A 19,326-nucleotide genomic window follows, 5' to 3' on the forward strand; every position below is an offset into this window, starting at 1 on the left:
ATCAGGATAAGCACTGGCTTCCCAGGCATGGCAGTGAAAACAGAATTTCAGGGAAGAATTTGAGGAATAACAAGGGAAGGAGACACTTCAGGGAACTCTCTTACTGACAAGTGGAGGAGACAGCACACAACACAGCCAGCTCCACAAAAATTTAATTATTTTTTCTTCTTTCCTCCTTTTCTAGCATTGTTGCTGTATTTTGCTTCCAGTTGTGCCAACAAGCCCTCCGTTTCCATTTTTCAATGTTGATTTCTGCTTTGAATCAGCGCTTTCACATCATCTTCTCCACTGAGGCCCGCTTCGTTCCTCATCTTTTCTGCCTCTCTCGCTTCTTTTTCTGCCCAGCGTTTTCTTGAGACCCTTTTCTGCTTCGACTCTTCTACAAAGCCTCGGTGGGATGGGACTTCTCCGGAATCGATGGCCTTTTCTATGATTTTCCGTATTCTGGGTTTGTCTGTATAGTCCAGGCACAGCCCAGACTCCATTACCCTGTCCATGTCCCCCTCAAAATCCACGTACGCGGCTTCAATACCGGCCAGCTCTTCTTGAGAATTTTTATAGCTCTTTTCAAAGTCTTCAGTGTCTTTCAGAGAGACCTTCTTGAAGAGCAGCCGCCAGTCCTCCTGCCAGTCCCGCTCGCCGCGAAGGGCCTCGCCCTCCTCATCCCCCGTGCCCTGCTCATCGTACACCACGCGCTGCTCCACGTCGCTCAGGACGGCGTCCGCCTCACCCAGGATCTGGAACCGCCGTGTCACCTCCTCCTTCGCATCGGGCTCAGCGCGATCAGGGTGGACGCGGAGCGAGGCGCAGTGGGAACCGCGGTGGATCTCCTGGGCTGAGGCCTCCCGGCGGACGCCGAGGACGCGGTAAAGGTCCGAGGAGCCGAAGGTGGCCTCGCTCTGCTCCAGCAGCCCCATCCCGCTGCGGCGCCGGCACTGCCCCCACCCGCTAAGAGCGCACCAACAGCCGCTGCTGCTAGAAAGTCTCTTAGTTAAAATGTCCTCATTTCAGAGTGCTGCATGTTCAGTCTGGCTGAACCTTGTGGACAGTACAAAGGGCCTGATGTTTGTTGCCTCTCTGGCTAGGGGGATGAAAAACCATTAGAGGGAAAATGCACACAGAGGTGTGTATGTGCAACATGCATGTCTGTATTTTTTGTTTATGGGCACCGGTTTGCCTGTAGTGACCCTGCTTTCCCCAGAGGTACACAACAGCCCTGCTCTGGTTGTTGGCATTTTGATCCCATGTGTGTGCACGTGTGCGTGCGTGTGTTCTGTGTAGCCCTCTCCCTCTCCTTAGATGCTCAGTCAAGCCACTAACTGGCCCTGAATGACCTGTCCTCTCAGTTACATCATGTGCAGACACAGATGGGCCCCAGGCCTATGGCCTCTCCAGTAGCTGTGCCTTCTGCCCACCAGCCCAGCCCTTGGCTCAGACCTCCCCAGACTCTCCTGTATGTGGCCCAGACTCGTGGCCTTTCCTGGTTCCCTCAAGTGAAGTTACTTGTCATCTGTACTGGCCTGGTGTCTTAGCGATGGCGCTGGCTGCGAGGAACTGCAGCCCCTTCTCCTGTTGCTGCCACTTGGACCAGGACTCAGAACCACCATTACATAAATAAGCCAGGACAGACTAGTGATCAGCCTCCCCCAGTGAGTCCTATTCCAGGCAGAGGCACTTGCTTGGACTGTTAGGTGATACTTGTGGCCCTGTGGGGTCCCTCACCCTGGAGCCAGGCCTTGGGCTGAGCAATGGGCTCGCTTGGAGCAGGGCCGGGCTGCTCCCCTGGCACTGCGCTCCTGGGGTGTCCCAGTAAAGAGACAGGTGGTTGAAGTCGTCCTCGTCAAAAGGCCTGTCTCATGAAGATATGTTACCAAGTTTTCTGCCCTTTTCAGAACGCAGCTTAGCTTGGTGCACTCCCAAAGAAACTTTAGCTTGTGAACTGAACAAGAGCCCCCTCGTTGTCATCACAGCTTTCCTCGTGTAGTCAGGGTGATAGGTTCTCCTTGCAGAAATGCCAAAAGTTCAACAGTCATATAAAAGTTTTAGCTGGAATTCCCTTTGGTTTTGTAGAGAAATGCTGTCCCCTGAAGGAAATCCTGTAATGTGCCTCTGAAGGGTGCAGACCTTGAGGAGCAGGCTGCTCAAGAGTGAGTTCCCGTGTAGCTCCCCCCTGCCCCCCTACCAAAACTTTGCCGTGCAAATCCCATACACAGTTCAAGGAGGGAAGCAGTGGGAGAGGATGCTGTGTGGTAAATACTGGGCTGATCTTTTGTTGAAGCAGCAAGCGATGGAGCTTTTTGGCATTTGGGAGTTTAGCTGGAGCAGAAGGGGCTGGAATAACCTTGCCAATTGGCATAAACTTATATATAGGAAGTTCCACCTAAACATCAGGAGGAACATCTATCCTGGGAGGGTGGTAGAGCACTGGGACAGGCTGCCCAGAAGTTGCGGAGTCTCCATCTCTGGCGCTACTCAAAGCCCACCTGGATGCTGTCCTGGGCAGCCTGCTGTAGGAGATGTGGCTCTGGCAGGAGGGTTGGACTAGATGCTGTGAAGAGGGCCCTTCCAACTCCCATCATTCTCTTCTTCTGTGGTAAGTCACAATGGTCAGCGTGACATGCAGGTACATGTCATAATAGAGCCTGACTGGGATTGGGCCTGGAGGTGCTCATTAGCATTCTGTAACTGCTGAGCAGGTAGGGTGTCCTCCAGTAGGTCCTGTAATCACTCAGTCTTAATACCCTGAGTTGGTTGAGGGCTGGCCTTTTATTCTTCACAGCTACACCGACTAAGGGCCTGGAGCATATCCCCTGCGAGGGGGATCTCTCCTTCTCTGGAGATACTCCAGACCTGTCCGGACACCGACCTGTGCGACCTGTCCTAGGTAGGCTGCTTTAGCAGGGGGGGTTGGACACGATGATCTCTGGAGGTCCCTTCCAACCCCCTACAATTCTGTGATTCTGTGTTTAAAAGGAGTTTTTTGGGAATAGGTTCTGGTGGCTGTTTAAGGAGGACGTATTTGGAAAGATGCTTCATGTGTAGAGAATTTGGGTACAGACAGTGTTCACACTGGCCCCTGGCATCTTCCTTTTGGATTGCCAGTTGTGGAAAGATCCTCATCTGAGAGGGTCTTCTGTGTATGTGCTGGGTGGGTTTCTGTGTTGCCTTGTGAATCAAAAGGACCACTTCACCTTGTGACTTTTGGTAGATTTAAGTTGCCCTCCAAATCAGTGTTCTTAGCATTGGAAGTGCCTTCATTTCAACTTTTCTTCCATACTTAAGAGTTTTTTTATAATGCTCAGTTGAGTTGAGATACTGAGGAAAGTTGGATGCAGCCAGAGTGGTCTTAGTGTTTCTGCCTGTCTTTCATTCTGCCAGTGACTCTTGGCTTGTGCATGCTATGTTCAGATGTTGATTTTGTGTACTGTTTTCAGTGTTTTGGTTTGTATTTTCCTGTCCTTGCTCTTACATCAACTTTTTGTCTTAGTACTGCAGAAGCAGTTCAGCAGAAAGTGGACGACATGGGGAAGAGGCGCAGAGGACAAATGGGAGAAGACCCTGGGGTATTCCACAGCGTGGGCGCTGCTAATGTGTTCTGTTCTTTTTGTATAACTGGTGTAGTCCAGATAGGGAAATGAATTAGTTGTGATTTTAATTTAGCGGTTCCAAAACCCGCTCTACTCTAAAAGAACATGAGGTTTTGCTCCCTAATTGGAATGTAACATCTTCCTCTTACGGCTGGGCTACAGAGAGAGTCGTAAGGGTGGGTGGTGGAAGACTCTTCTTCAAGAGATATGAAATAGCAGTGTTATGCTGAAATCCATGTCTTCTACTACGCTTTCTGAACTGCCTTGTGAGTTTGAATGCATGCTCTTTGCATACAGCTGTTTCAGGGCTTGGGTTTTCACTTCACATCTTAGTTTTGCTCTATGAATTTAGGTTCTGCTGTCCTTTTGAATGAGGGGCACTTTGTTTTTGAAACATCCTCATAGGCTGCTTTCACAGGTTTTAGTTTAGATCTGAGTTACCTTTTTGTTTTTAATCAAAGCAGAATTGCAGGTAGTTTCATAGAATGATACAAGATCCTGAGGTGGGAGAGACCCCTAAGGATCAGCGAGTACATCGTCCCTCAAGTGCCCAGATGCATGTTTTATCTGCTAGACATTGTTTTTCCTAGGTTTTGCCTGGGTTCTTGGATTATTGATCTGTGATTAATTGATAGACTGGGCTTTGTATTTAAGTGTCACATGTACAAAGCCCCATTTTAGAGGAGGAATTCTTGTCACTGCTCCTGGGTGCCAGTGCTGTACCTGTTCTCTCCTCCTGTACCTTACTTCAGTCGCTTGTCTATAAGGAGCACGGTGATGATGTTACTACAGGGGCACCCGATAAAATACACACGTCAGGTTTTCTACATGCCTGTGACTGATCTTTCTGGTTTGGGGGTTGGTTTTTTTCTTATTTAGGAGAACCTCAATGGGACCTCCAAGGGAAAGAAAGAAGTGCCAAGAGCTGGCAAAGAAATAACGGATGAGCAAATAACGGATGAGCAAGGTGGGATTGTGGCTTAGTTCTGGTTTAAGTTTTCTTTCCCATGCTCGAGCCAAAAGCCTTGTCCTAATCACTTGACACAAGCTGAACTGTGGGGCATTTTTAGTCTCTTTAAAACAATGATCCGTCTTGCTGTTGGCATTACAAGCTATAGTCAGGGCTGTACTTCAGGGCTGTACTGCAGTGAGCTCAGAACAGGTATTCAGAGAGGAAAATAATCATCAGGCTTCTCCAAAATGCTTCCAAGATAAAAGGCAGCAGATGGCTGTGCACAGGTGGGAGTACAAAGAGAGGTTATTCCTCAGAATGAGGAAGAGCAATCTCACTACAACAGGAGTGTGCCAGTTTTCCTGCTTGTGAGCAGAAGGGAGAGACTTCTCAGGAAGTAAGGCAGGTTGCCAGATGTGTATGGAAAGCTCCTGCAGAGTGTGAAGATCGGCAGGGGAGAAGAGAGTGGTGTTCCTTTCTGTGTTTAGCTGGTGATTGGAGGAAGCTGCTGCCCAGGCCTGTAATTAGGAGCTGTCACCCCAGAGCTCAGTGGGCAATTAAATGAGCAGTGAGTTTATTTGGTAAAAATGTAAAAGGCCATATTGACTTTATACTTGGAGCGAGGGGGGAAATGTGAAGGTTTAGTGGGAATGATGGTTGTGATGAGGGCAGTCGGCCCAGCAATCCTTGTAGGAGATTTCTGGATGGGACAGAACGAGGCAAGAGGGTGCTTAAGGACAGGAAAGGATGTGGTGGTAGTTGAGCCAACCAGTGTTAGGTTTTGTGATGGACCAACCCTGCACCCCCACAGCGGAGCTCAGAGACACAGTGGCAGGAGGGGGAGCCCAAAGAAGACCCCAGTGGGCTGCTCCCAGGGCCGTCAGCCCATCCAAGCCCTACCTGCACAGGCCCAGACGAGCGCATGGGTACGCAATGGCAGGCACCCAAATCAAATGGAGGAGGAACAGCCACCTGGGCCCCTCCAGGGCTCTCCCAGCAGAGCAAGGGGAAGGACACGGGGAGCAGAACAGCAGAGAAACTGAAGCCTTTGTGCCTCAAGCCTCAGCTAAAGAAGATGACAGAACTGTTGTTACTAAGACCGATGAGAAGCCACCCAGTCATCTCAGCAAGGACAGAACCTCTGTGTAGTGCATTTTGAATTTAATTTACAAGAGTACTGAAGAAGTTCAGTCTTATCTCAATGTACAGTTGTTCTGCCAGAAGAAAGTGTTGAGAAGGATGAAGAAGATACTCAGAAGAGTTATCACCTTCGAGAGAGGAGGAAACCTGTTGAGGACTATCAACCACCACTGAAAAGTAGGCTCTCTGCAGGGTTTCTCTTCAGAGCTGATTTCTTTCAGTGAGATGGTTTTGGAATGAAAATGCATACAGGCACTCAACTTCTCTTTGCTTTCAACAGAACCAAGGCAAAGTAAGAGCAAAGTTTCAGACTGCTCTTCAGATGCCAGACAGAGGTCCCCATTTGGAAGTCCTCAAAGACTAGAAGACTCCTGCAGCCAAAGAACTGACAGGTTCGTGAATGTTTGGTGATGGTCCTTATTTCTCAGTAGTGCTGTCAGTGACACTGCTGACTAATGCTTCCAGAGGTTTTGGATTGGTGGGAATTACAGATGAACGTTAGGATTACTGCTGTGGTAGTCCAAGGGTAGAAGGAAAGCAAGTATTGAGAGGGGAGGCCATACTTTTTATTAGCCATTAATTATTTGAAATGCAGCATTTGTTGTCCTCGATGAGGTGATTATGGAGGGTGGGGCTGAGATGATGTAACTGAAATTCTCTCCTTCTTGACTTGAAGCCAGAATGTCCCTCTGAAAAAACATTTTGCTCTCAGACTTTTTAAGCTTGGAGGATACCAGTTACTTTCTTAAAACTAATTTAGGTAGAGGGAGACCCTGTGTGGATTTACTTAATCACTCAAGTACTGATTTTGGCTTCTCTTTGGAATCAGTTCATGTTTGAGTAGGAAACTGTCCTTCACCAAGAAAAAGGCAAAATAAAATTAGAAATTCTAAATGACCACAGTCATGACAGAGGGGGTTTGGATCCTGTAAGCAGCGAGAGCATGGAGCACGCTGTCTCTTGCTAGATATGAGGAGCACTTTGTTCAGCATCCTCAAGAGCAGACAGAGAAGGACGGGTTCATGAAACTGTCTTTTTAAACCGGTTTAGAAGGTTTGACTTTCCACAGAGTGGATATATGACATGAGGTGAAACTCCATTTCTATGTGTGTGTGTGAGAGAGAGGACACCATGAATCATTTGTTTATGCCATTTCTTTGCAAAACAGTTAAACATTTTACCTTCCTAAGAAACATGAAATTTCCCTGTCACAAGGGAAATCGTGTAAGGGCTTTGAAGTGAGATTCATCAGGAGAACAATCGTCTGAAACTAATAGATCTCAAAGGAAATTCTGAGATGGAATTCATTTAAATGTTGATATTACTTAGTGTGTACTTGGAAGTGTGCTTTGGGGGGTTCTTCTATCACCCAAGTCATGGTCAGTTCACAGTCTGCATCTGTGGAACTCCTTGTTCACAGCTTGCATTCATCTGTGTGTTGTGTGGCCTGCCATGGATATTCGTAAGCGCTAAGAGTTGTCAGTTAGCCTGGCTTCATGTCTGGAGTGACCATTTTCCTTTGCTTACTCTTGGACATTAAATGTAAACCATTTGAACAAATATTTACCTCTTTTTGAGGTTCATCTCACTTAGGTGGTCTTCTGGGTTCACCTGCTGTCATTATAAATGTAAAAATCTTCTAGCTGCATGCTAACAAATGCCTTCCTCTTCCTCTCCTTCGTTCAAATCAGGTGTCTTCCACTAAACCTCAAGAAAGATCGAAGGAAAAGGGGAGCAAGTCTGGCTGATGTTGATCCAATGCAAACAGGCCGTTCAGTAAGTAATGCTAGATCAGCGTGCCAGCGAGGTGTTTGCAGTGTTTCTGAAAGCTTCCAGTCACGTGCTGCCTATGGGTAACCCCCCTAATGGAAAGGGGGTTTACAGTTCTACTCTCAAGCAATTTGAAAACTGCCCAGAGCTCTTCTTTGTGCTGACACAGACTTTCTGATGGAACCTTGTCAAGGTGGTAGCTTTCTGTGATGTATGAGATGTGCTCTGTTGACTTTCTCTTTAGGTACGATTTGATGGTGTGGGTGGTCTTTCTGACCACATTTCAGCTTTGAAAGAGATGGTCATTTTACCGCTGCTTTACCCAGAAGTCTTTGAGAGATTCCAAATTCAGCCTCCAAGGTAACACATACTGTGTACATTCTAATTAACCCATTTTCCTGAGAGTATTCAACTGAGCTATCAATATGTTTCCATGCTTCAAACTCTTCAGCCTTGTTGGTGGGTTTTCTTAGCAGTAGTAAAAAAGAATTTATTTAAAATGGGTAGAATCTAGAATCCAGGTGCAGCAAGGGCATCTTTTGTCACTGCCTTGCCTTTAAAAGGCGGGCTTGGGGTGTTCTTGTTTTGAGTTTGAGGTACAAGCCAACTTGATTAGTTTACAAGCAGGAAGGAATACTATACCAGTAGTCAACTGTAATTCATTGCTTGCAAGTCCAGTGTTCTCTCTCAAGAGTCTTTTGTTGCAAGTGATCAAGCATGACTTTGAGAATTGCAGCCACAGCGTTGCAGTGGTGGTTGTGGTTGGGGTAAAATAAGAGTCTGTCCACTTATTATGCTGCTAAATTAGTTCTGTGTCAGGAAATAAGTAGAGATGTAATTGTTAGCTTTGTATGTGTTTGGTCAGCAAAGTTCAGTTGTGCTACAGTGAAATAGGACTTCAAATTCTTTGCTTTCAGTCACTTTGAAAGTATTACAAATAACGGAAGGAAAGTCTTCCAGGGTTTGGCTTCTTTATGCACTGAAATTCTTTTTGAAACAGCAACGTTTCAGCTGTTCTCACTGATGACTGTATTTATCTGGAAATGCAGTTTTCTCTCCCAGCCTTAGACCTGCACCTTTTTTAGCATCAGCAATGCATGGTCTGGGAGAGCAAATCCAGTAACTTAGAGCTTTTGAGGGGACAGTGCAATGCTTCACTGTCAAATCTTGCCTTCTGCAAAGACAAGCATTTCAATGCAGCGTATCACTGAAGAATGAACTGGTGATTCCCAAGTTATGCCAGTCTCTCTAGCATATCACTGAAGAATGAACTGGTGATTCCCAAGTTATGCTGGTCTCTCTAGCATATCACTGAAGAATGAACTGGTGATTCCCAAGTTATGCTGGTCTCTCTATCGTATCACTGAAGAATGAACTGGTGATTCCCAAGTTATGCCGGTCTCTCTAGCATATCACTGAAGAATGAACTAGTGATTTCCAAGTTATGCCAGTCTTGGATTTTGTGCTAAGGTTTATTCTTGCTTGGCTGTGCTGTGCTGTAACCTGCCCTGCTAGCTTGTCGGCAGTTTTGGAAGTGTCCTTCTGGGATGCTATGATGTGCTCTCAGGGTTTGTACATCTCCGTTCTCCTCTCTATCAATTGCACTTCCTGCCTTGTTAAATTGCGTTGGAACCCGGAACTTCCATCTCTTTTTGCCTTCTCCCTCTTCAGCTGTTGCCGCTAGTTCTGGTTAGGAGAGAAGAGGCGTGTAGTTTCGGGATGGGGGTTGTAATAGGTATTTTTCCATTAGGGGGGTTATCATATGTGAATTTAATGGGGGTTTTGTGGGGTTGTGTTTTGTTTTCATTGCAGAGGCTGTCTGTTCTACGGTCCACCAGGAACTGGGAAGACACTGGTTGCTCGTGCGCTGGCTAACGAATATAGCCGAGGTGGCAGGAGAATAGCCTTTTTTATGAGAAAAGGTGCCGACTGCCTGAGTAAATGGGCAGGGGAAACTGAACGACAGCTCCGTGAATTGTTTGATCAGGTAAGGCTGAAATGTGCCCTGTGTTCTGTCCGAGTGGTAACTGTAAACTTCTGTGGTCAGTATTTTTAGGAAGAACTCCCTGCTCTTTCGTGTTTTGTCAGTGTTTCCTTTTGCACTGGGTTCTTTAGGGGCATGAGGTCTTGACCTGTATTGGGAAAGAGAAATAGAGCAAATGGGAAAACCCTGCGAAAAAAAACCCTGTTTAAGGATTTTTTCTCCTTAAAATAGTGCTTGCATTATGATGTCAGGATCCTGTGTTTCCATTCTAGGCCTACCAGATGCGACCTTCAATCATTTTCTTTGATGAGATAGACGGCCTTGCTCCTGTGCGGTCCGACAAACAAGACCAGATTCATAGGTAGTGCCTTTTTTGCATCTACATAGAAGCTGCTCGACCTCTGTGAAAAGAAGACCAGAACCTGTTTAACGCTGTGTCACGGGAATTGATCCTGCAAACCAGTAATTGCTGCTAAATTACAGAGTATTTTTCAACAAGAATTGAAATCAATTCACTAAGCTTGATAGGAGCACACGGCCTGTGTTAGCTTATTGGTTTCTTTATGTCTTCCAATGGGTCTTTAGCTAACCAGTGTCTCACTGATAAAAGCTTGTTCTTTTTGAGTCATCATTGGAGAAGACTGTGTAGAATATCAGAAAATGTTGTAAACCAGTGACTGGAAATTCTGTTTTTTCCCTTAGCTCTATCGTAACAACTCTTCTGGCCCTTATGGATGGCTTTGACAGCAGAGGAGAGGTGGTGGTAATCGGAGCCACCAACAGGCTGGATTCTGTAGATCCTGCTTTACGAAGACCTGGACGCTTTGACCGCGAGTTCTTCTTCAGATTGCCAGATACAAAGGTCAGAATTGAAATTCAGCCTTCATGTTGGTGTGACAAAGTCCTTCTTGAGAACAGAACCAGGGTCACAGTGCGGTATTGCAGAGCAGTTCAGGTGAAAATCAGTGTTGACAACTTGGACAAAGCCACGCTGCATTGGCAGTAAGGTCGGGTACTGGGTCTCTGTGATTGTATGTGACTCTGGCAGTAAATGTCTCAATTAACTATAAATTACTGCTTTCACATCTTGAAAAGGAAAGAAATGTTGTGCACACAAGCATTCCTTTTTTGCTAGGAAAAACTTTTACCAAGGCTGGTGCCAGAGTGAATGAACTTGTTTTCATTCCCAAAGACGTTCCTGTTTGTTTATGTACTGTATCCACCTAGACACTGCTCTCTATTTGTATTCATGTGAGGATCTGGGGCTTTTTGTGTTGGTTGGTTTGGTTGGCTTTTTTTAAGAGAAAACGTAGGACAAACCACAACCATTTTCTTTCCAGGCTAGAAAGGAGATTTTTGAGATTCACACACAACATTGGAGGCCTCAGCCACCAGGCACGTTCCTGCAAGAGCTCGCTGACAGATGTGTTGGTAAGTCTGAAAACAAAGTGAGCTTCTGCGTGTGGCTGAGTCCGAAGGAATCTGAGCTTCTACCAGGCAGTACCCAGGCTCTTGCACCTTGCTGCACAGCGTGGCAGTGAGGCACCTGGCACGGCGTGGGAGAAGTGAAGAGATTCTTTTCTTTTCGTGAATGTTCTTTTTGTGTCTCTGAGAACGTTGAATGGGTTTGGGGCATCTTCCTCAGGAGCAAAGTTCTGATGAGGAGACTGCTTCCTAAGTGTGGGAGACCAGGCTGCGAGTGACGTAACAAAACTTGTCTGCAGCGCGGTGCCTCTTGAAGTGCTCTGTTAACCTGTGAATTGTTGGCTGCGGGCAAAGTCTCTCAGTATTGCACTTCAGAAACCTGGGCTTTGACTGGTGTGCTGCCTGAGACTGATGTCCCATTTGGCTTTTGTCTTGTTTCTTAGGGTATTGCGGTGCTGACATTCGAGCCTTATGTGCTGAAGCTGCCCTCTGTGCTTTGCGCCGCCACTATCCTCAGATCTATGAAAGTAACGAGAAGCTGCCAATCGATGTTGCTTCTCTTGAAATAACAGCAGAGGATTTTTTTGTGGCTATGCAGAAGATTACTCCAGCTTCACAGAGGGCTTTGGCTTCCCCTGGGCGAGCGCTATGTCCTGTTTCCAAACCGCTGCTTGAAAACTCCCTCGCAAGGATTTTACAGGCCTTGCAGAGAGTATTTCCCCACACAGAGTCTGCGCTACGGAAGGACCACCAACAAGGTACAACAGTAGCATTCACTTCTTTAACATTCTGCCAAAGCAAAAGCTGCTCATTTGTGCCATCACCATCCACCAGCCTCTCCAGCGGAATGGCAGCAGCACTGTGTAACAGGCAGGGGCACACCTTCATTGCAGGAATACCACGCACAGTTTGTGTTCTGGATTCTAAACTGAAGTGTGGGATGGGAGCTGTGAATGACTCGCTATATGCAGTCGACAACAGCCTTCTCTACTTCAGCATCCTGTTTGTGACAGTAGCTAACATCCTATTTCTCAGTTGTAAATATGGATCTAAGATTGAATGTACAAGGTAGCTCTTTCAAAACATTTAACTAGGGGCAGAAGGGAAGGCTTCTAATGCCTGTCTGAGGAATGTCAGGCCCACAAGACACGTATAAGTGGTTTAAGCTAAATACTGCTTTAGCTACCATGATTTCTAACCCTAGGGTTTTAACCTGACTGGCTGTGGATTGCAGTGCACACTTGTACATGAGATCAGAATGGTTTAGCACTATATACGCTGGGGCTCGGCTTGCCCAGCAGATGTGAGGTCCTGCCTATGACAGCCTCAGGCCTGAGCCGGTTTAGTCTGTCCGTTGGTGAGAGTCTGTAAAGTGATAAACTTGCTCCACCCCAGACAAATGGAGGTTTGTTAACTGCTATTATGCTAATCTCTGGAAAATATCCTACCAGGATCACCATCAACCTTTGAAGAAATGCCACCGCATAAAAAGCCCAGAAGAGAAGAGAGGCAGTTCCTCCATCCTAGAGGGTAACTGTTTATGCTGATCTTCAGACATTTTAATGTGCAGCTTGTATAAGCTAACAGCTGAAAAGTTTTCCTGTTGCCACTACTGTTGGGTCAGTTCTTTTTCTCAATCTCTGTTGCTGTGCTGTCCAGAGAAACCGGACCTGCTGAGCTTGGTTATGTCTCTGGGATCTTGGACTTCAGCCAGCAAAGGCACAACAGTGTAGCGCACAACAAGGGCTTTTGACAAATGTATTTCGTGCTAGTGCAGAATGATGACTAGAAAATCCAAACAATTCAAACAATGAGAAGGACTGAGTAAATCTTACACATCCTTCGGGTACAGCTGTAATTTAACCAATCAGTTGTGCACTTCAGATACGGGGAACGTGTTTCAGTGCCCACCTCAATTTTTTTTTCCTAATTCTCTTCTCCCTCCCTCCCTCCCTCCCTCCCTTCCTTCCGTCTCCAGTAACAATAGGCAAATTGCAGCTGAAAATTGGGGTGGACGGGTGGTGAAGAGATCCAGAGAGGTGTGTCCTGAGTGAGGGTTGTTCTGCCCAATATCAGGTTACTGACCAGCTGGTGTGTGTGTATTTGAGCTGGACAGTCCCCCTGTGTGATTCAAGAGCTGTTGCTTCACCCAGCCAAGCAAATAGCAGGATTGGTGGGATTTCGTAGGGGAGCTATGGGATGAGTTGGTAAGAAAATGGGTTTTGAAAGTCTTTCTGATCACAGACCAGCTTCTTACTTGCTGGAACAGAGAGAGTCTTTACAAACAAAGGAGGTTAGGGAAAAGCCTTTGACAGCTGTGTGTCTATTCATCACTTCACTCTGAAAGTTCTTTCCTCCTCCTTGTTCTAGAACTGCTCCTTACCAGCCAACCTGTGTGAGGCCACGGTGCTTACTAGTTGGAGAGCCAGGGTGTGGGCAAACTTCTCATTTGGCACCTGCAGTAATACATGCCCTGGAAAAGTTTCCTGTTTATACGCTGGACATGCCTGTTTTGTTTGCTGGCAACACATCATGGGAAAAAACGTGTGCACAGGTATCTCCTCTTTTTATGCTCATGGGATTCACAAACTGTCTCTAAACTAGTAAAGGAAGTGACATTCATTGTTAATGGAGGTGGCCTGGTTTGGATGTGCTGTTTGGTTTACTTCTGCCTGGAAATCCACTTCATCAGCATCAGCCCTCATCTTTTCACGTTGGTCTCTGCCTGTTCAGACTGCTCCAGACTCGACTGACTCAGATGTGTTCCTGCTCCGAACTGAAAATGGTCTGGTCTCCATCATGTAACCATTTACCCAAACTAAGCTGTCTTGAAGAAGACAGGGTTAGTCTTGTCTTTTCAGGCACACCACCACATACATCATGTACATTGTGAGGTTCCTTACACCAGCTCTGTTCCTGTCTGTGTAGCAAATTCTATCTTTGAGTCAAAGTGAAAATTCTACCTTTGGGTTGGAGAGTTGTTCTGGGGGTGGTTTGGTTTTGTGTTTTGGCTTTCGTGTACTCCTATTTGGTAAGAGCGTTTGACTGATCCCTGGTTACTTACGAGCCTGTTCCAAATGGCTCAGTCTTCTTATCCAGGCTTTCATTTTACCAGGTGATGCGAGAAGCTCAAAGAAAGGCACCAAGTATCATTTATATTCCACTTATTGACTTGTGGTGGAAAGCTGTTGGAGATCCACTGAAAACAACCTTTACAAGACTACTGCAGAACATCCCATCATTTGCCCCAGTTCTGCTGCTTGCAACATCGGATGTGAGTTACACAGATCTCCCAAGAGAGGTATTGACATCAATACTTTTCCTTCTCTTTTTATTCAATTTCCTGTTCATCTAGAGCTCCTTGAAGCATTGGGGTACTTAAACAAATGCATCCTGTTATTACTTGGGCACCCTAGCCAGGTCTCCTGAAATCTGCTTAGACAAAGCAATGCCAAAAGCATTTGTCTCCAGTGTTTTCTGAGTAAAGGGATTGACTTTGACCCAACTTTTCCCCCCTTCTCACACACTCCTGCCTATTCGACAGATGTGTCCGTTTTCTTCAGACAAGAACTCATGTGAGTTCAAGATGGTTGGGTCTGAACATTAGTCAAGAATATGCAGTGCTGGCAATGGCGCTGGGAAACCTATTTAAACTGAAAACATTTTTACTGAAAAGGGATATTTTTACTGAGAAAGTACGGTGGTCACGCTGTAACAATGGACTGTAACTTTGTATTTCAATTCTTGAATAAGCATTTTTCATAGAAGTGAAAGCTTTACAGAGTCGATAGCTGAATTCCAGCTCCTGTTTAGTCACTTGTAAATCGATCTGTAGGCGTATTCCTTCACAAAATTCAGCAAGAGTCCATGCTGAGCATCCTAGACCTATTTTGTCTCAAATGTGGGGTCAGCTTACCTAGAGGTGGTTGTCATCAGATGCTTGGAAAGGGCAGGAAGACAACTCCTCACAGTCTGTCTTACTCAGGTGACAAGTTAGAATTTAGACAGGTACTCATCTTCTGGGAATAGAGTCTGAGCGTGTGTCGCCGTGTATCTGAAATAACTTTCCTCTTTGGACTATAGATACGAGAGCTGTTTATTGGTCAAAATGAAGTTTTCAATGTCCAGTGTCCTGATGAGGGAGAAAGAAGAAGGTTTTTTGAAGACATACTTCTAAATCAAGCTCCTACACGTTCTGAGTCCATAAGCAATGCAGGTGAGGATATTCTACATACAAAACATGGGTACCTGTAAGTCAGTAGCTGTAGAGTTTTTGCTTTGTGGTGTTTTTCTCTCAGTAACTTTTCACAGGTTTGTCTTGGGGTAACATGGATTGAATGAGAGTTTCTGATGTGGTGGAACAACATGAAAATGGTCATGAAACTAAATCTGGGACTTAAAATAAAAGCGAGAAAGTTCTGGTGGGCAACATCTGCTTCTGAGAAGGAGAGTGTGGTGCTTCCTGAACATTCAGGCTTGAGAAGGAGTGAAATGCTGGGGTGCCAACGAGCACAAGGTTCTGAAGACAGAGATTCAAAAGCTAAGGTCAAGCAGCTCATTTAAGCTGCTTTTGGATTACACTATTGATGAGCCATCTTTGGTTCCATTCTTCCTGTAACACCTCTCTGCAGTCAGCACAGTGTGTTTCTTGCGTAAGGATGCTGCCCCTGTAGTTACTGAAAGCCCAAGTCGTGTCTTTCTGCAGATGCTGGTGTTCTGCTCCTGCAGGTTGTTTTTCAAATGGTACCTAAAGGGAAAACAGCCTTTGACTTCCTTTTATTGTACGAGTATCTTCCCAGTAATGACCAGTGTGAGTTAAAAAGCTGGACTTCAAGCAGTGTGGCCCCAGAGTCACCTGTTGAACAGAAGGCTTACATGCTCCTGTTTGCAGTGCAAGGTGTGTTTCCTAACCTACATGACTTGGGAGTGAGTGTTAGCCTGCCAGACTGTCATGGCAACGCTGGTGTATTTCCCCCCGGCTGTACCCTGCCTTTTTCTCTAGTGCTTTTCTTGTATGCCCGAGTGCCTTCTGTTGATGGAGCAGTGACTTTGGCCAGAGAGAAGGTAAAAGTCAAGTGCTTCTCAGTGAAGAAATAACTGGCAACAGTTCTGTCTCTGGCCCTGCAGAGAGACTGTATTCCAGGATAATTCACTGACCCTGTAGCCCACCCAGAGAAGCAGAAATCCCGACTGCAGCTATTTGTGCCGTTCCAGGTGCCTTGGTACACCCTGTGACTGGTGCGAGCTGTTCCCGTGACGGTAACGCAGCGAGAGTTCGCAGAGGGCCAGGGGTTGTGGATGGCAGTGAGCTCAGAGTAAGTTGAATTTCAATGTTGCTAATATGGAAGTGGGACATATGTCTTACCTCCAGGTGGAGTGAAATGAACTTGAGGGCTTTGGTGCTAGTGGATCTGAAGGAGGCAGAGTTTGATGACGGGCAGTTGCGAGGCAGGAATATTGTCATGTGCTATGGCTGTTCTTTTAACTCCATCTTCACAGCCTCACACAACACCAAAGCTAAACAGCCACAGCAGTGGAAGAAGGTGCTGCTGCTACTTTGTTTTCCCAGAGATGATCACATTCACATCTTTGGTAACAGGCAGGACTGTGTGCAAGCTTGGCAACTTGCTACAGGCAGAGTCACTCTGCTCATTTACCCAGTCTAGAAGTAGGTGCCAGCCGATGTAACTTGGCTCCCTGACCTGCATTCCGTGCTGCTCTGGAAACAGCTGATTTGCAATTGGGATTCTTGATGGGATAGCCAGATGAGTACCGAAATCTGTCCTGAAATGTTAGCCTGCCTTTCCTCTGTAGTATGAAAAAGTAACTCCTTTTCTCCAGTTAAACCTTGGGAGGTATTTAATGTGTTCTCTGAAGGGTCCCTCGTGTTTTATTTTGCTGTAGAAAATGTAGGATGTCACTGGCGTTGTTACTGGTTAGTTTCTGAAAATATGCATGAGGAGCCTGTTCAGAGGATTTGGGGCTATTCTGAACTTGTTCCCATTTTCTCTTCAGCAACTGTTGACTTTAGCCACTGTGGCAACTAAGAACTTCACCGTCTCTCACTTGGAAAGACTCTATGGTGTTCTTGCTCGGTGCATTTACCGGCATCGGGAAGATTACGACAGAACCCAACTAGTGCAGGTGATTCTTTCCTGTGTCTTACAGCACTTTCTATCACTGTTAAGCGAGCGTGAGTCCCGCCTGCGTGTGTGTGAGCTCTGGACATGGCACTTAGCAGGGTGTTACTCTTCACTGCTTAGTTGCCTGTGTTAGAAGACTTTTCCATTTCACTCTGAGGCCACTTCTCCGTATTGCAAACCCCTTGTTGTACTTGGCAGAGTCGTTGGCAATTTCTGCAGGGAACGGCTTGAACTGGAAGACAGTGGGTCCACCCCCACAGCCATCTCCAAGCAGTTAACCTCAGTCTGTCAGGAGTCCTTCCCCACAACCTTTGTCTTGAGCATCTTTATTTTGACACAGGGGGAGATTTCTGCCTCTGACGGTTTAATAGTCACATTCTCTGATCCCTTCCTCTAAGAGAGGACTTCTGACTTGTCAGAACTCAGCAGAAATCGTCCAGAGGCACCCATGGTGCCAGTCAGGCGTTCCCAGCCTTGAGTCCATTTAGATAGGTTGGATATTGACTCTTTAGATACAAGATCCTTGAATCCATTTGTCTTCGAGCTGCTTGTGCCTGAGAAGAGAGCAAATTCCTTCTACTTCTCAGCCTGCCTTGCAAAAGAGGAAGATCTGGTCTTTGGCCCTTGTCTTCCACATCTGACAAAGAGTTAGACCGGACGTTCTGTTCTGCCTATGCAGCCCTGAGGATGCTTTGGATTCAGGGATGCCATTCCTGACAAACAGGCCCATCTCTCATCCAGCATAGTGATGTGGCTTAGCATGGGAAGGGACGTGTTTCTGTTGCCTCGGGCTTGTGAGGTTTTGTGACTTCACTTGTAATGCTTAAATTAAGAGAGACTTGATTTCTTTGTTTCCTACTTTAGCTCTAACCAAAAAAACCCCAAGCCTCCTATTCAGAGTGATGCTGCAAGTCAGTCAGGAGCAAACTCTGTGTATGAAGAGAGAAGTCTTTAACAAGTAATGATTCAGGGTGCAGAAGGGAGCATTTCCAGCATTTAGTTGGGGCTTTTCTGGAACTGTCTCCTCTTTCTACCTGTTGGAACCACTGTTGATACAGAGCCATGGTCCCATGATACAGATCCACACTGTCTCTCTTGTCCGTGCTGACAGGATCCAAAGATACATGTGTTTAACATCCGTGGAAGTAAAGAAAGATGTGGTGGTGGTGGCAGCAGCACATGTATTTGCTAAATATTGCTAACAGTTGCATGTATGGACAGATTCTTTATTCCTGTGATGAATAAATAAGCAGGGTCCTGAAGCTCTTGTTCATGCTGACTGCTGGTTTGTCTTTTCTTCTTCCTAGGAAATGAAGAAAGAAATTGAAGCCTTCAGTCATGCCTTCCATCATGACTGACTTCAGCATTCTTCCACTCCGATGTTCTCTTCTGGCTGCACACTGTTCTTTGTGCATTCTTCAATAAATGTTACTTCCACATCTATTAAACAAATATATTGTAAAATTGATTAGGAACACTCAAAGTCCTTTAGCTGCTTTTGATATTTTCATCATTATCTAGAAGGCCCATCCTAAATCTTTGCCTGATCTTTCTGCACTGAGACACTCCTGGTTTTCACAGGGAAATTAACCTCAAAGTCCAGGAACATCACTTAGTAAATCAAGGGGAAAGACTGGGCTTTTGATCACAGGAAACACTCTCCTACCAAAACACACAAGCGCTGTCTGAAGTCCCAGTCTGGGAAACCAGGAACAGATTTGCCTCCCAGAATCCCAACTGCAGTTTATGACAAGCAGGACGGCTGCCATGCTGGGCAGCAGAGTGACTGATCCTCACTGCAAGCCCAGCAGGCACCAATGCAGAACAGAGATCAAAGACTGACTGGGAAATATATTCCTACTGCTAGGAAAGGAAGGGCACTCTTAAGCAAAGTCCTACTAGGGGATGTGGGCCTCAGGATTGACTGGTGGGGATGAAAGTTACACCAACTCCAGTGTCCAGAAACCCAGGATTTAAAAGCATTTTAAAGTACTTCACTGCCACATAATTTGTCAGTTGTCAGGTAACAGCATCTCTGGAGCCCTTTGCCATTCTGCTCTCCCTTTCATTACTTTTACACACCAACTGGTTCATAATTTTGTACATTTAAATCTAAAGTGGTGTCATTTACCAAAAAACACCTCATTGTAATATGAAAAAAAAAGGATTACTAATTCTGATAGTCAACAGAACCTTTCCTATATACAAAACCCATCTGTGAGTTCCCAGTCTGGGTAGAAAGTAGGTAGCAGGGGGAAAAATGTCCTGCACAATCAAATAGTCATTAATGGACTAAAGCTACTGAATCCCATCAGCAGGAGCTCA

General features: G+C 45.9%; 2 protein-coding genes across 2 annotated transcripts; one reads left to right on the forward strand and one right to left on the reverse strand.

The window, feature by feature from the left end:
* Positions 1–239: 239 nt before the first annotated feature.
* Positions 240–917, reverse strand: LOC311204324 (dnaJ homolog subfamily C member 9-like; the record flags this gene model as incomplete). The annotated part of the gene is made up of 1 exon (XM_084280770.1): positions 240–917. The coding sequence occupies one exon, from the start codon at positions 915–917 to the stop codon at positions 240–242; it is 678 nt and encodes a 225-aa protein (XP_084136896.1).
* A 6,409-nt stretch (positions 918–7,326) lies between these two features.
* LOC311204322 (ATPase family AAA domain-containing protein 2-like) lies at positions 7,327–18,359 on the forward strand (the record flags this gene model as incomplete). Its single annotated transcript, XM_084280768.1, has 11 exons — positions 7,327–7,455; positions 7,694–7,809; positions 9,262–9,436; positions 9,706–9,794; positions 10,136–10,295; positions 10,774–10,864; positions 11,302–11,616; positions 14,403–14,433; positions 16,230–16,401; positions 16,874–17,002; positions 18,309–18,359. 11 exons carry the CDS (start codon positions 7,327–7,329, stop codon positions 18,357–18,359), a joined length of 1,458 nt encoding a protein of 485 aa, XP_084136894.1.
* Positions 18,360–19,326: the final 967 nt, after the last annotated feature.

Source organism: Gallinula chloropus (assembly GCF_964237585.1).
Source record: "Gallinula chloropus genome assembly, contig: HAP1_SCAFFOLD_372, whole genome shotgun sequence".
NCBI classification, from domain to species: Eukaryota; Metazoa; Chordata; class Aves; order Gruiformes; family Rallidae; genus Gallinula; species Gallinula chloropus.